The sequence below is a fragment of the Macaca fascicularis genome, chromosome 14 (assembly GCF_037993035.2).
Source record: "Macaca fascicularis isolate 582-1 chromosome 14, T2T-MFA8v1.1".
Taxonomy (NCBI): Eukaryota; Metazoa; Chordata; class Mammalia; order Primates; family Cercopithecidae; genus Macaca; species Macaca fascicularis.
The window spans coordinates 84,907,137-84,924,048 of NC_088388.1; the positions used below are offsets into that span (position 1 = coordinate 84,907,137).

The following is a 16,912-nucleotide window of genomic DNA, read 5'->3' on the forward strand; positions in this document are numbered from 1 at the left end:
TCATTCATGTACTCATTCAATAAGTACTTGAGTGTTTACCAAGTGCAAGTCAAGTGCTGGGTACTAGAGTGTAGCAGCAGGACTACATGGTCCCTGCCTAGATGAAGCATGGGAGACAGACAATAAACCACGAATTTGAGCTTTTGAGAAAGTGACAGGATGGTGTGGTGGCTCATGCCTGTAATCCCAGCCCTTTGAGAGGCGAAGTCAGGTGGATGAGCCCAGGAGTTTGAGATCAGCCTGAGTAACATGATGAAAACGCATCTCTACAAAATAAAAATTAGTCCCTGCTATTTAGGAGGTGGAGATGGGAGGATCGCCTGAGCCCAGGCAGGTCAAGGTTACAGTAAGCCATGATTGTGTCACTGCACTCCAGCCTTGGTGACAGAGAGGGGCCCTGTCTCAAAACAAACAAACAAACAAAAAACTCATGGCTATAACAAAGGTACTATGAAAGAAAACTGTAGGTTGCTGTTTCACAGCGTAACTAAAGGACTTGACCTAGTCAGAGGAGTTAGGAAAAGCTTGTTTGAGAAAGCTTTGAGCTGATTTCTGGAAAAGGAACAGGCATTATGGAGACACAGAACAGTGGAGAGCATGACTTATGGAAGACAGGAGGGTGGAAAAGAGCTTATCAGACCGGGAACTGAGAGAAGGGAGGGTGAGGGAGGCAGGGCAAGAGCAGACACTGGTGATTTAGGCAAGGGTCAGATCAAGAAGAACACTTAGGTTTTTATTAGAGGAGTATAAGGTTGAAAATGGAGAGCCCATGATGCTAGTGACTAGGTCTTTGTTTAAGAGAGTTGTCATTGTTGTTTAAAGACAGAGTCTCAGTCTCTCACCCAGGCTGGAGTGTAGTAGCCTGATTATAGCTCATTGCAGTATCAAACTCCTGGGCTCAAGTGTTCCTCCTACCTCAGATTCCTGAGTAGCTGGGATGATAGGCATATACCACCATGCCCAGCTAATTTTTAAATTTTGGGTAGAGCTGGGTCTCAAAATCCTGGCCTCAAGCAATCCACCTGCCTCAGCCTCCCAAAGTGCTGGGATTTCAGGCATGAGCCACCTCACCTGGCCAAGAAAGATTTTAGATTTTAAAATCTAAAGGAAAGATTTATTTTAAAATGTACCATAAAAAATGTATGGTGTTCTTAACAACATTCAGGGAAAATCTATCTCCTTCGGAGACCCCAATATATTCGTATATACTTTTTAGGATGTAGTGAGTGAAGGGATCAGAACACCAAGAGAGAAGAGGCTTTCATCTGTTTCCTTTTACTTTCTGCTTGAAGTAACATTAATAACTAGATACTATTCATACTCATTTCTCAACATAACTGAAAACTTCCTTCATCTCATCTTAGGAGAGGTGGACAAAAAGCCAGACTCTATGAATGCAACCTGGTCTCTAATTTGCTCCCATGGTGTAACTGGTGGCATCCAGTTAACAGCTGTTTCTCTCTCTTTTGGGTCAACCAGAAACCAGTCTTTCCCTTCTTTAACAAAGGTTTACAAAGAGGCATACATTTAAAAATTCTCATGATCCAGTGCATAATGGACATCTCATACCCTTGTTCTTTTGTATTTGTTAAAACTAAGTAAATAATCTCATGGACTGGAACAGCCACGGTCTTCTGTACCATGCTCTACTGATGACAGTTTATGCATTCCATGTGTTCCTCGGTGACAGAACTGTTGTCACATGACAAATAGCCAACACACTCCCTCTCACCATCAGAGGAAGGATTGGCCAGGACTTCCCTGGCAGCCTCTTATATCTCTCTCAGCTCCTAACAAATCAATGAGCATGTAGTAGTTAGTTAATTCATGGTTTTTGAGCAACTGAACTTTTTTCAAATTTATCCCAAGAAAAGAAAGTCATGAACTTCTATGGTTGTTTGTGAAGAGCTGATACTACCAATGTTCAGTCTATAAAATTATTGTCTCTGAATAATGATGGTTTTTATTTTCTCCTTTATACTTGTCTTGCCCCCAGTTTTCTACAGTAAGTATGAATATAGATATAGAAATAGGTGACAATATGGTCGTGAGTGAAAAAATGGAGATTATGATATAGATTTTTTGAAAGTCAAGTTTATTTGGATCAGTGATTGTTTGTTTTTGAGACAAGAGTCTCGCTCTGTCACCCAGGCGGGAGTGCAGTGGCATGATCGCGGCTCACTACAACCCCCGCCTCCCGGGTTCAAGCAATTCTCCCACCTCAGTCTCCCCAGTAGCTGGATTACAGGCATGCGCCACCACACTCGGCTAATTTTTTGTATTTTTAGTAGAGATGGGGTTTTGCCATGTTGGCCAGGCTGGTCTTGAACTCCTGATCTCAGGAGATCCTCTTGCCTTGGCCTCCCAAAGTGCTGGGATTACAGGTGTTAGCCATGTTTGTTTATTTTTATAAAGACAGAGTCTCCCTATGTTGACTAGGCTGGTCTCAAACTCCTTGGCTCAGGTGATCAGCCCACCTCAACCTCCCAAAATGCTAGGATTACAGGCGTGAGCCACTGCGCCCAGCCCAGATTTGTGTTTTTATATGGATAAGGCAGTTAGAATATTTGAAGTGAAGGAAAAAATATGGTGGGTCATTTGTGTTTGTCTCTCCCTCAAAAACTCTGAGCTCCTTGAAGACTATTCGTTACTCCTCTCTGTATCTCTAGTATCTGGCACAGCCTTATAGTATGAGCTCAGAGTTTCTTTGTTGAGTAAATGTTGTTGAATCTTGTCTGAAAGCAAAATCACACTCATGAAAACAAATACAATGTTATTTTTGCCTGTTGATACAGGAAACAAATTTTTTAACTCAGTGATGAAATGTCCACCAATAAACAAGCTCTTTCTTACCCACTCTTGAGTATAAATTGTTCAAATATTCCGAAAACATCTGTAACAAAGCAATCCTGCCCTTTTATCAGGTAGTTTCATGGATATAGGAAGTCTTTCCCAGAACATAAGGTCATGAACTTCTATGGTTGTTTATGAAGAACTGATACTGTCAATACTAAATCTATGAAGTGATCATCTCTAAGTAATGGTAGTTTTTATTTTCTCCTTTATACTTGTTGTCTCCCAGTTTTCTACAATGAATATGGATAGATGTATAAAAACATGTGAGTGTGGTTATGGGTTTAAAGAACAAAACACAAAAATATAGGTTTTTTGGAATTCAAATGTATTTGTTTTCCTTCCCAGAATTTTCAATGAAATTGCATGGGTGGGGGGAACATTGACACATTACTAACATTTTAACAATAGAGAGAGTGGGAGAAAGATGACATATTGTCTTACTAACAATTTAATATCACTGTGCTTTAGAATTGTGCCATATCCTTTTCAAACTGCTTTAATGTATATTGGTTTATTATGACCCCACTTGCTTCAGCACCTAGTGTGACATGTCAGATTCTAGGTGGGAGAGTAGATGGGGGAGATATTAAAAAGGAAAAAGTGTATAAGGAACAATGATGCTTGAAGTCCCCATAAAGTGTTGAGTTCTGAAGTTAAGCTTCATTTGCTTCCTGGTAAAACATACCTCTTTGTGAAGCCAGAGAAGGCTGAAGTGGATTTCAAAGAGAGGCTCAGCTAAATTAGACCCACAGCTACCATGAGCTCCACAAGAGGGCCAGTGAAGCTGCCAAAACATTTAGGGCATCTCAGCATTCTCCACTGAGGCCTGCTGCTGCCACTCACATCATCCTGAACTGCTCACTCCACAAATGGACAAGAGACAAAGCCCGAGGCCATTTGCTCCTAAATGCTCTGAGGGAGGGGTGGCGGGCTTAAGTGTGGGGTTGCCAGATGTAGCAAATAGAAATAAAGCATGCCCAATTAAATATGAGTTTCAGATAAACAGCAAATAATTTTTTTAGTATAAATATGACCCATGCAATGGGGTTGGGGCTGCACGTGGTCTCCAGCCCAATCATTGTATGCCCAGTCATCACCAAGGAAAGCTCTCAGCTGCACCCAGGGAATTGGTCTATTAACGAGCCCATCTGTAGACTCAGTTTAACCAACGAAGACCACATCTTGAGATTCATTTGCCTGCTCTACCCATGTAAAGAAATAGTATTACTATATTTATAATTGCAGAAATTATATGAGTAATTTGGACATTTGCATAGGTTCTTTTCCGATAATTTTCATTTATAATACTTTTTTTAATCTCCTGAAAAATGGGAGGTAGAGAAGGCACTCCTTCACAATTTTTGAACAAATGTAAGCTTTAGGTAAGAAGTCAAAGATGAGCCAAGTGTGGTGGTGCACATCTGTAACCCCATCTACTTGGAAGGCTGAGGCTGGAGGATTCCTTGAGCCCAGGAGTTCAAGCCCAGCCTGGGCAGCATAGAGCCTTATTTTCTTATTATTTTGTGGAGCCTGCCCTATCTACTATAGTAGTCCCCTCCATTTATGGTCCTTCTTATATCCTGTTATTTTTCCCCATGGTATTTATCATAATGTGTAAACAATATGTTTCAATATGTATATGTGTTTACTCCTTATTATCCAGTAAAAGGTACTCCTTGAAGGCAAGGATCATGAAGGGTTGTTCAAAATTATCTCTGTAGGCCAGGCACAGTGGCTCACACCTGTAATCCTAGCACTTTGGGAGGCTGAGGCAGGTGGATCACTTGAGGCCAGGAGTTGAAGGCCAGCCTGGCCAACATGGTGAAACCTCATCTCTGCAAAAAATTCAAAAATTAGCTGGGTGTGGTGGCGTGTGCCTGTAATCCCAGTTACTGGGGAGGCTGAGGTGGGACAATCACTTGAACTTGGGAGTGGGAGGTTGCAGTGAGCCGAGATCATGACACTGCACTCCAGCCTAGATGACAGAGCAAGACTCTGTTTAAAAAAAAAAAAAAAAAAAAAACTATATAATGCCTAAAACAATGCTGGGCACCTTTCCGCTCTTTAAATCTACATTGTATGTATGACTGTTTGAAAGGGAATATTGGCCGGGCGCGGTGGCTCAAGCCTGTAATCCCAGCACTTTGGGAGGCCGAGACGGGCGGATCACGAGGTCAGGAGATCGAGACCATCCTGGCGAACACGGTGAAACCCCGTCTCTACTAAAAAAATACAAAAAACTAGCCGGGCGAGGTGGCGGGCGCCTGTAGTCCCAGCTACACAGGAGGCTGAGGCAGGAGAATGGCGTAAACCCGGGAGGCGGAGCTTGCAGTGAGCTGAGATCCGGCCACTGCGCTCCAGCCCCGGTGACAGAGTGAGACTCCGTCTCAAAAAAAAAAAAAAAAAAAAAAAAGAAAGGGAATATTGGTCCATTTAAATTGCAGAATTTTGTAACTGAAAAGGAAGTATAGAGTTCATCTCCATCAATCCTCTTATTTCTGGAGGTTAAATATCCTTAGAGAACTGGAAAATCAGCTCTAAAATTCAAGTTCCATAGTATCCAAACAGAGCAGTTTTTGACCACTAAAGGATTTTTTTTTTAATGTTGCATTTTCTCATTATTGGGAAAGAAAGAGCCTAGTTTTTCTCTCTACTGAGTATACAATGTTAGAAATATAATTGATGTTTGGGGGAAAGGGCTAAGGATATAAGGTTTAATTCAACTGAAATTTACTAAGCATTTGCTTTATGCTAGAAACATTCACATATGATTTCTTATTTTAATCCTTATGATAATATGCAGAGCTAGGTATTGTTATCCCATTTGACAGCTTGGACATTTAGGCCCAGGGAATTGACTTGCCTGAGATCATGTAGACAAGAAGTGGTAAGGGCAAGATTTGAAACCAGAGTTTCTCATTCTTTAACGACTCTTTGCTCTACTACAGAGGTACTATATTTCTGTTTTTGTTTTATTTTGGTTTTAATTGAGCCAAAGGGTTTAGGTAACACATTTCTGTTGCCTTATTTTGGTCTCAGATTTAAAGTTATAAGATTTATTAGATCATAGTGATACAAGATATACTATAAATTTTTAAAAATTATTTTATTTATTTACTTTGAGACTGGATCTCACTCTGTCGTGCAGGCTGGAGTGCAGTGGCATGATCTTGGTTCACTGCAACCTCTGCCTCCCGGGTTCAAGCGATTCTCATGCTTCAGCCTCCCGAGTAGCTGTGACTACAGGCATTCACCTCCACACCTGGCTAATTTTTGTATTTTTAGTAGAGATAGGGTTTTGCCATGTTGGCCAGCCGGGTCTGGAACTCCTGTCCTCAAGAGATCCACCTGCTGGCCAGGTACGGTGGCCCACACCTGTAACCCCAGCACTTTGAGAGCCCAAAGTGGGCAGATCACTCTATTTCTCTACGAAAAATAGAAAAATTAGCCGGGCGTGGTGGCGGGCACCTATAATCCTAGTTACTCGGGAGGCTGAGGCAGGAGAATCACTTGAGCCCAGGAGGCAGAGGTTGCAGTGAACCGAAATCATGCAACTGCACTCCAGTCTGGGCAACAGAGTGAAACTCTGTCTCAAAAACAAACAGACAAACAAAACCAGATCCACCTGCCTCAGCCTCCCAGAGTGCTGGGATTACAGGTGTGAGCCACCATGCCCAGCCCATTTTTAAAGAGATATACTATACTTAACCCCTCAAATAGCTATCAAATAGCCTATAAGGAAGTCTTTCTAGAAGCACTATTCTATCTCTCTTTCATACCTTACAGCCACTCAACAAATACTTGTTGAGTGTTAAAGAAATGTATTTGTGCCAGGAAAGAAGTTTTTATTATTTGTAGAAGAGATAGCACACTAATGAACTTGAACCAATAGGCATACCTAGTTTACCTTAGTATTTCAAGCAGGTGAGCTTGCCCTTATAAATTCTTAGCTTTGTTTGTCATTTTTGTCTGAATGTTTTTAGAATTCTAGAAAGCATGTTTTCTGTTTGCCCTCTCCTAGTTTTCCTTTAGGCTAAATTATTTATAAACAATTAGAAAGTATAAAATTACAAATATAAAACATGAACAGAGATTTTTTTCAAAAAAAAAAACAACCTTGAAGTTATCTCTACAATATATATTTTAGTGAGTAAAATAGATTCAGAACCATTTAGGAGAGGTTTTTATCCCTAAATGTGTTTTCATAATACTTTTAATAATTCACTTCAAATACTTTAAAAATTTTTTCTTATTTCCTAAGATAAATGATTCTAACACATTTTATCTTTGTTGATTCTCAGATGTCAAATAAAGGAAAATGCAGTGGAGCGATTTATGTTTCAAATAAAGACACTTAGGGAAAAAAACCAAAAATACCATGAAAGAGTGAGTATAAAATTTAGAACCTATATATAGCCGTTAAACATTTACACTCAGACTTTAAAAACTTGTGGATTATGGTGAAATATACTGTAGGAAATTATCTTCTTCAAAGCTTGGAATTGATTGACTTACAATCTATTTAAGTTTCTTTGTACAGGTGAGGCAGGTGGGTACTGCTGTTGCCATTATATTAGTTATAATGTCAGTGGAAATTGGGTTGAATTATGTTATTTAGACCCTGAAGACACTGAATCTTACGTTCAAAATTTTAAAGCTTTGAAACTACATTTGTCTTTTGACTTTTTATTTAACCAAACTATAAAACATTGGTTCTCCATTTTAAATGTCTTTTTTCTTTTAGATTTTCAGAGAGTAAGCATATGTAAATACCATTTGAAAAGCACAATCTCAGTTGTTAAAATTATTAATTGCATATTTAAGATGATATACTGTTTTTAGAAAATCAGATTAAAATCAATATCAAAAAGGTGCTATATATGACTATCGGGACTAAAGATCAACAGAAATAAAGTTTGGAAGCAATCAATGATAATTAACACAATTTATCCCTCAAGGTATCTTATGAATGAAGAAATACTGAGGGTGCCCCCTTTTAACACATTTATTTTACATGGGCCCTGAAACTTCCACAGTTAACTGTTTTATTTTTGGCTTCTGTCTAAAAAGAATATATCTACAAATTTTAATCGAGTCTGGAGTCAGAGACCTGAGTTTGCATCCTGACTGTACAGCTTACTGCTGATGTCATTTTGGCCAGATTTGGTATGAGCCTCAATTTCACTCTTCTAAAATGGGGATTCCTGTCTCCCCTACAGGGCTAATTTGTTTGTTCATTCAGTAAATATTTAGTGGACAAGACAAGCCAGTAATATAACTGTGACTCTGACACTGTCACAATTCTCAAGGTTCATTCACTTGTAATAGGGACTAAAACAGAAGCTCAGTTTGGCCTGGTGCCTGAATGCAGGCTCCACATGAGATCCAGAGCACTAAAGAGAAGTGAGTCCCATCAAGGCACCCATGCACATCCTCCAGTGATCAGCACGGGGACTTGTAGATCAGGACTCAGTTGTGGAAAGTACAACAAATCAGGACTGAGTAATCATTTTCCCCTTAGCCCATCATTTAGAGCCAGAAATAGTTAAAGTTCTTGTTTCCATGAGGATTGGCTCAAGAATGCACATTAGTGGACCCAGCAGTGAGTAGCAAGGAGAGGCAGATTCTAACTATAACTCTGTATCTGAACATCATCCATTTCTTTCCTTTTATGTTGTTATTGCTATAATTTAAACCACCATTTCTTACTCATCCTTCCCTCAAAGTATATTTTCCACAGTGCAACCAGAATTACCTTTTGAATATTGTAAACCAGGTCCATTCTTTCATTCCTACTATTCCACCACAACTGCTTTAGCAAAAGTTATTAATGACCAATTTGACAGGCCCAATAGATTCTTTTTAGTCCTTACTTGACCTCTCATCTCTTAACATCCTTCAGTGGCTTCCTATTGCACAGAGAATAAAACCTATCGTCTTCACTAAAGTCTTCAGGGTCCTTCAAAATCTGACCCCTGTTCACCTCTCAAACCTTGTCTCCAGCTGCTGGTGGAGGATTTTTTGCTCCTTAGCTCAGCTAGGTCTGGGTTCTTGACTCACAGCCAGGAAGAAGTAGGCATGCAGACATGCGAAGAATGAGCAAGGCAGGAAATTTTATTGAGTGATGAAACAGCTTTTAGCAGGGAGGGGATGCAGGGGTGGTCCCCCTATGCAAAGGCAGGAGGGTTCCCAATATGGCTGAGCCCAGGGCTTTTTATGGGTTCAGGGTAGAGAGTGTGTGCTGATTGGTTTCTGAGTATACAAAAAAGGTTAAGGTGGGCACAATAGTGTAGAAAACCAATTAGGAAAGGGTAGGTATATGTAAAACAGGTGAAGGATGAAGACCAATCAGAGGAAAGCACGCCAAACAGGAAGGTGTGTTCTCAATCTGGTTGGAGGATTTACCCAAGTTTCCAGCTTGAAGGTTGGATTTCACAGGGGACACGCCCCAGCTGCCTAGGCATTTGTCTGTCTCCTGCCTGTATCACTTCTCCACCTTTTACCACCTCTTATTTGAAATCTTGAAAAACCAATCTATTTATTTATGCCTTTACTCATGCTGTTTCCTCTTCCTGGAATGCTTTTTTCTTGGCTAGCTCCTTTTCATTCTGCCAACCTAAGTTGGAATATTGTGTAAAATTATATCTCCATTATTAAATTGCAAGCTTTTTAGGCAGCAGCAATTCAGTGTTACTTCTTTGTTTCTCCGGAAGGGTCCAGCTTGAGTAGATGTTCAATAAATATTTTTTGAGTTAATTCATGCTAACACTAGTAGAAGGAAAAATGTTTTGAGGTCATAGATATTTAACATGACTCATGTTTTCTCTTCGGTTATTCCAAAATCAGAAATGCCCTTCTTCTTTTCCACACATCATCTCTTCCTATGTATTTAGTTCTGTTTGGATTATCACCTCATTTATTACCTTTCTTTCTCTCAGTATGCATTCATTGCTCCAGCTACCACATTAGCTGTTCCATAGTTCACTCTGTCTACTTCCATACTCTCCATTCATTCTTTCATTCCTACTATTCCACCACAACTGCTCTAGCAAAAGTTATTAATGACCAATTTGCCAGATCCAATAGACTCTTTTTAGTCCTTACTTTACCTCTCATCTCTTCAGCAGCCACTCCCTTTATCTTAAAACCCTTTTCTCCTTTGGGTTCCAGGACCTCACTCTATCTTAACTTTTCTCCTACCTCTCTGAACATTTCTTCCCATTTTTGATTTACTGCTCTTTGCCTAGACACATCCCTTAATTATCACATTTACCAGAGTTCTGATCTCAACCCTTTTCTCTCACCCTAATTCTTTTTTGGGGTCATCTCACTTAACACTATGGCTTCAAATAACCATCTATTTGTTAATAATTTTCATATCTGTATGTCGCTACAAAAAATTGTAAAAAGTAGCCAGGTGCCGTGGTGTGCACCTGTAGTCCCACCTACCCAGGGGGCTGAGGCAGGAAGATGCTTGAGCCCAGGAGTTTGAGGTTACAGTGAGCTATGACCATGCCACTGCACTCCAGCTTGGGTAACAGACTAAGATCCTGTCTCTAAAAAGGTAAAAATTAAACAAAATTTTTTTTAAATTTTGTAAATGAAAACCATCACATGCTTCAAAAGAATAGTCATTGTGTTAAATATTTGATCTAGGAGAACTGGATTTATTTTAAGAAGTATTATGCCAAGTGTGGAAAGAAAAGTAAAATGTCTTTGTACATTATATACATTTATTTGTCACTTGTATGTAGTGGTTTTAAAATTATCACTATCTGTGGGTTTTTTTGCCTGTATATAATGGTAAATATTTTTGAGCTGGGATTGAATTTAGAGGCTATTGTTGTCTTACTAAAATTAACATAAGTAAAATCATATATCTTTACTTAGGATTCAAAACATACCTGATAAAGGAATTTTCTACTTCTACAAAAATAAGTGCAGAAGTCCATATTTAGAAAAAGTATTAGCAGTGCAATAGTTTGGCAAGTGATATTTCCATTACTGTTATTCAAGTTCCTATATTTCATTTTAAAATAACATGTCAAACTAAAATAATTCAATTTATTTAGAAGCAAATAAAACATGAATCTATTTCATTCCAGAAAACAGAATATCTGATAATTGGTTAAAGAGTAGTAAATTATTTATTTTTCAGTTGTTAATATTCATTGGCCTTCATTTTTTAGTTAAACTTCATTTTGAAATAAGTATAGATTAACTTAGTTATAAAAATGTTATAAAAATGAGAGAAAGGTCCTATGTACCTATTACCTAGTTTCTCATAACATATTACAGAATCACAGTACAATATTATAACTAGGATATTGACAAGATTAACATGGAAAGTCAAGATACAGAAGATTTCCATCACCACAAGTATCCCTCATGTGATCCTTTATAGCCACTCACTCCCCTCCCAGTTCTGCCCCCTCATTAGACGCTGGCAATCATTAATCTGTTCTCCATTATTATAATGTTACTTCAGGCATGTTATACAAATGGAATCATACAATAAGTAACCCTTTGGTACTTGGCTTTTTAAAATTCAGCATAATTCCCTGGAGGTATATCCAGGTTGTTGTGTGTGTTATCAGTTAGTTTCTTTGTATTGCTGGCTAGTAACGTGGTGTGGATGTACCAGAGTTTGTTTAACCATTCACCTGGAGAACATCTGGGTTGTTTCCAGTTATTGGATATTTTACATAAAGCTAATATAAACATTAATGGACAGGTATTTGTATGAACAAAAGTTTTCATTTCTTTGGAATAAATGCCCAGGAGTTCAATTCCTGGGTAGTATGATAGTGTTAGTTTTTAAAGAAACTGTTGAACTACTTTCCAAACTGGCTGTACCTTTTACATTTCCACCATCATATATGACAGAGCCAGTTTCTCCTCATCCTCTCCAGAATTTAGTGATGTCACTATGCACTATTTTATGTTAGCCTTCTGGTAGGTGTGTAGTAATATCTCAGTATGGTTTTAATTTGCATTTCCCTAATGGATAATGACATTGAATATCTTTTCATGTGCTTGTTTGTCTTTTGCTCATTTTATAATTAGACTTTTTGTACTCTTGAGCTTTACATATATATATATAAAATCTTCTAAAACCAATCCTTCCTTGGATATGTTATTTGCAAATATTTTCTCCTAGTCTGTAGTTTGTCTTTCATCCTCATAAAAGGGTAACAGAGTAAAAGTTTTTAATTTTAATGAAGTCCAGTTTATCAATTGTTCCTTTTATGGATTATGCTTTCAGTGTCAAGTTTTCAAACTCTTTGCCTAGCCCTAAATCCCAAAGATTTTCTCCTACGTTTTATTCTAAAATTTTTGTAGTTTCACCTTTTACATTTAAATCATGGTCCATTTGGAGTTAGCTTGTGTATAAAGTGTGAGGCTTAGATCAAGATTCTTCTTTTTTTTTTTTTACCTGCAGCTGTCCAGTTGCGTCTGCACTATTAGTTGATAAACCTATCTTTCCTGCATTGAATTGCTTTCACACCTTTGTCAAAAATCAGTTCAACATTGAATAGGCATTTCTTCAAAGAAGACATACAAATGGCTAACAAGCACAAGAAAAGATGCTCAACATAGTTATTTGAGAAATGCCAATAAAAACCACAATGAGGTACCACTTTGCAGATACTAGAATGGCTGTAACCAAAGTGGAGATGAAGATGTGGAAAAATTGGAACGCTCATACATTGCTGGTGGGAATGTAAAATTGTTCAGCTACTTTGGAAAACAATTTGACAGTTCCTCAAAAAGGCATATAGGATTACCATGTGACCCTGTAATTCTACTCCCAAAAGAATGAAAAACAAGTATTCGAGTACATGTTACATGCATGCTGATAGCATCAGTTATTGGACATTTTACATAAAGCTAATATAAACATTAATGGACAGGTATTTGTATGAACAAAAGTTTCCATTTCTTTGGAATAAATGCCAAGCCAAACTGAAAGAGCCCAAAGGTGTTCATTATCAACAGATGAATGGATAAGCCAATTGTGGTATATACATACAATGGTATATTATGTAGTCATAAAAAGCAATGAAGTACTGATATGTGCTACAATGTGGATGAACATCCAAAATATGCTGAGTAAAATATACCAGACACAAAACGTCAGCATGTTGTATGATTCCATTTATTCCAATATCCGGAATAGATAAATTCATACAGACAGAACAGATTGCTGGTTGCCAAGGGCTGGGGGAAAGGGATGAGAGGGAGAGACTGCCTAATGGCTAAGGAGTTTTACTTTGGAATGCTGGAAATGTTTTGGAACTAGATAGAGGTGGCAGTTCTACAACACTATAAATGTACTAAATGCCACTGAATTGTTCAATTTAAAATAAATATTTAAATTTTAGCAGAATTTTTAAAAAAATAGTTGGAGATTTCTGTGGACCTTTTTTTATTATTATACTTTAATTTCTAGGGTACATGTGCACAACGTGCAGGTTTGTTACACATGTATGCATGTGCCATGTTGATGTGCTGCACCCATTACATTAGGTATATCTCCTAATGCTATCCCTTGCCCCTCCCTCTACCCCACGAGAGGCCCCGGTGTGTGATGTTCCCCATCCTGTGTCCAAATGTTCTCATTGTTCAATTCCCACCTATGAGTGAGAACATGTGGTGTTTGGTTTTCTGTCCCTGCAATAGTTTGCTTAGAATTATGGTTTCCAGTTTCATTCATTTCCCTACAAAGGACATGAACTCATCCGTTTTTATGGCTGCATAGTATTCCATGGTGTATATGTGCCACATTTTCTTAATCCAGTCTATCATTGATGGACATTTCAGTTGGTTCCAAGTCTTTGCTATTGGGAATAGTGCCGCAATAAACATATGTGTGCATGTGTCTTTATAGCAGCATGATTTATAATCCTTTGGGTATATACCCAGTCATGGATTGCTGGGTCAAATGGTATTTCTAGTTCTAGATCCTTGAGGAATCGCCACACTGTCTTCCACAATGGTTGAACCAGTTTACAGTCCCACCAACAGTGTAAAAGTGTTCCTATTTCTCCACATCCTCTCCAGCACCTGCTGTTTCCTAACTTTTTAATGATCGCCATTCTGACTGGTGTGAGATGGTATCTCATTGTGGTTTTGGTTTGCATTTATCTGAGGGCCAGTGATGATGAGCGTTTTTTCATGTGTCTGTTGGCTGCATAAATGGCTTCTTTTGAGAAGTGTCTGTTCATATCCTTTGCCCACTTTTTGATGGGGTCGTTTGATTTTTCCTTGTAAATTTGTTTAAGTTCTTTGTAGATTCGGGATATTAGCCCTTTGTCAGATGAGTAGATTGCAAAAATTTTCTCCCATTCTGTAGGTTGCCTTTTCACTCTGATGGTAGTTTCTTTTGCTGTGCAGTAGCTCTTTAGTTTAATTAGATCCCATTTGTCAATTTCGGCTTTTGTTGCCATTGCTTTTGGTGTTTTAGACATGAAGTCTTTGCCCATGCCTATGTCCTGAATGGTACTGCCTAGGTTGTCTTCTAGGGTTTCTATGGTTTTAGGTCTAACATTTAAGTCTTCAATCCATCTTGAATTAATTTTTGTGTAAGGTGTAAGGAAGGGATCCAGTTTCAGTTTTCTACATATGGCTAGCCAGTTTTCCCAGCACCATTTATTAAATAGGGAATCCTTTCCCCATTTCTTGTTTTTGTCAGGTTTGTCAAAGATCAGATGACTGTAGATGTGTGGTATTATTTCTGAGGGCTCTGTTCTGTTCCATTGGACTACATCTCTGTTTTGGTACCAGTACCATGCTGTTTTGGTTACTGTAGCCTTGTAGTATAGTTTGAAGTCAGGTAGTGTGATGCCTCCAGCTTTGTTCTTTTCCTTAGGATTGTCTTGGCAATGTGGGCTCTTTTTTGGTTCCATATGAACTTTAAAGTAGTTTTTTCCAATTCTGTGAAGAAAGTCATTGGTAGCTTGATGGGGATGGCATTAAATCTATAAATTACCTTGGGCAGTATGACCATTTTCATGATATAGATTCTTCCTATCCAAGAGCATGGAATGTTCTTCCATTTGTTTGTGTCCTCTTTTATTTCATTGAGCAGTGGTTTGTAGTTCTCCTTGAAGAGGTCCTTCACATCCCTTGTAAGTTGGATTCCTAGGTATTTCATTCTCTTTGAAGCAATTGTGAATGGGAGTTCACTCATGATGTGGCTCTCTGTTTGTCTGTTATTGGTATATAGGAATGCCTGTGATTTTTGCACATTGGTTTTGTATCCTGAGACTTTGCTGAAGTTGCTTATGAGCTTAAGGAGATTTGGGGCTGAGAAAATGTAGTTTTCTAAATATACAATCGTGTCATCTGCAAACAGGGACAGTTTGACTTCCTCTTTTCCTAATTGAATACCCTTTATTTCTATCTCCTGCCTGATTGCCCTGGCCAGAACTTCCAACACTATGTTGAATAGGAGCAGTGAGAAAGGGCATCCTTGTCCCAAAAACTCAAAGGGAATGCTTCCAGTTTTTGCCCCTTCAATATGATATTGGCTGTGGGTCTGTCATAAATAGCTCTTATTATTTTGAGATATATCCCATGAACACCTAATTTATTGAGAGTTTTTAGCATGAAGGTTGTGAAATTTTGTGGAAGGCCTTTTCTGCATCTATTGAGATATACATGTTGTTTTTGTCTTTGGTTCTGTTTATATGATGGATTACGTTGATTGATTTGTGTATGTTGAAGCAGCCTTGCATCCCAAGGATGAAGCCAAGTTGATCGTGGTGGATAAGCTTTTTGATGTGCTGCTGGATTCGGTTTGCCAGTATTTTATTGAGGATTTTTGCATCGATGTTCATCAGGGATATTGGTCTAAAATTCTCTTTTTTTGTTGTGTCTCTACCAGACTTTGGTATCAGGATGATGCTGGTCTCATAAAATGACTTAGGGAGGATTCCCTCTTGTTCTATTGATTGGAATACTTTCAGAAGGCATAGTACCAGCTCCTCTTTGAACCTCTGGTAGAATTCGGCTGTGAATCTGTCTGGTCTTGGACTTTTATTGGTTGGTAGGCTATTAATTATTTGCCTCTATTTCAGAGCCTGTTATTGGTCTATTCAGGGATTCAGCTTCTTCCTGGCTTCATCTTGGGAGAGTGTGTCCAGGAATTTATCCATTTCTTCTAGATTTTCTAGTTTATTTGCATAGAGGTGTTTATAGTATTCTCTGATGGTAGTTTCTATTTCTGTGGGATCGGTGGTGATATCCCCTTTATCATTTTTTATTGCGTCTATTTGATTCTTCTCTTTTTTCTTCTTCATTAGTCTTGCTAGTGGTTTATCTATTTTGTTGATCTTTTCAAAATCCAGCTCCTGGATTCATTGATTTTTTAAAGGGTTTTTTTGTGTCTCTATCTCCTTCAGTTCTGCTCTGATCTTAGTTATTTCTTGCCTTCTAGCTTTTGAATGTGTTTGCTCCTGCTTCTCTAGTTCTTTTAATTGTGATGTTAGGGTGTCGGTTTTCGATCTTTCCTGTTTTCTCTTGTGGGCATTGAGTAAATTTCCCTCTACACACTGCTTTAAATGTGTCCCAGAGATTCTGGTATGTTGTGTCTTTGTTCTCATTGGTTTCAAAGAACATCTTTATTTCTGCCTTCATTTTGGTACGTACCCAGTAGTCATTCAGGAGCAGGTTGTTCAGTTTCCATGTCATAGAGCGGTTTTGAGTGAGTTTCTTAATCCTGAGTTCTAGTTTAATTGCACTGTGGTCTGAGAGACAGTTTGTTATAATTTCTGTTCTTTTACATTTACTGAGGACTGCTTTACTTCCAACTATGTGGTCAATTTTGGAATAAATGTGACGTGGTGCTGAGAAGAATGTATATTCTGTTGATTTGGGGTGGAGAGTTCTGTAGATGTCTGTTAGGTCCACTTGGTGCAGAGGTAATTTCAATTCCTGGATATCCTTGTTAACTTTCTGTCTCATTGATCTGTCTAATGTTAACAGTGGGGTGTTAAAGTCTCCCATTATTATTGTATGGGAGTCTAAGTCTCTTTGTAGGTCTCTAAGGACT

At 38.4% G+C, this 16,912-nt stretch overlaps 1 protein-coding gene across 1 annotated transcript in view; it reads left to right on the forward strand.

Annotated features, from left to right (window-relative positions):
* Positions 1 to 16,912, forward strand: part of CCDC83 (coiled-coil domain containing 83) — a 112,604-nt gene that overhangs the window by 46,805 nt on the left and 48,887 nt on the right. Inside the window, exon 3 of the mRNA XM_074014992.1 lies at positions 7,158 to 7,242. Within this exon, the coding sequence (XP_073871093.1) occupies positions 7,158 to 7,242 (85 nt within the window). The remainder of the gene's footprint in view (positions 1 to 7,157; positions 7,243 to 16,912) is intronic.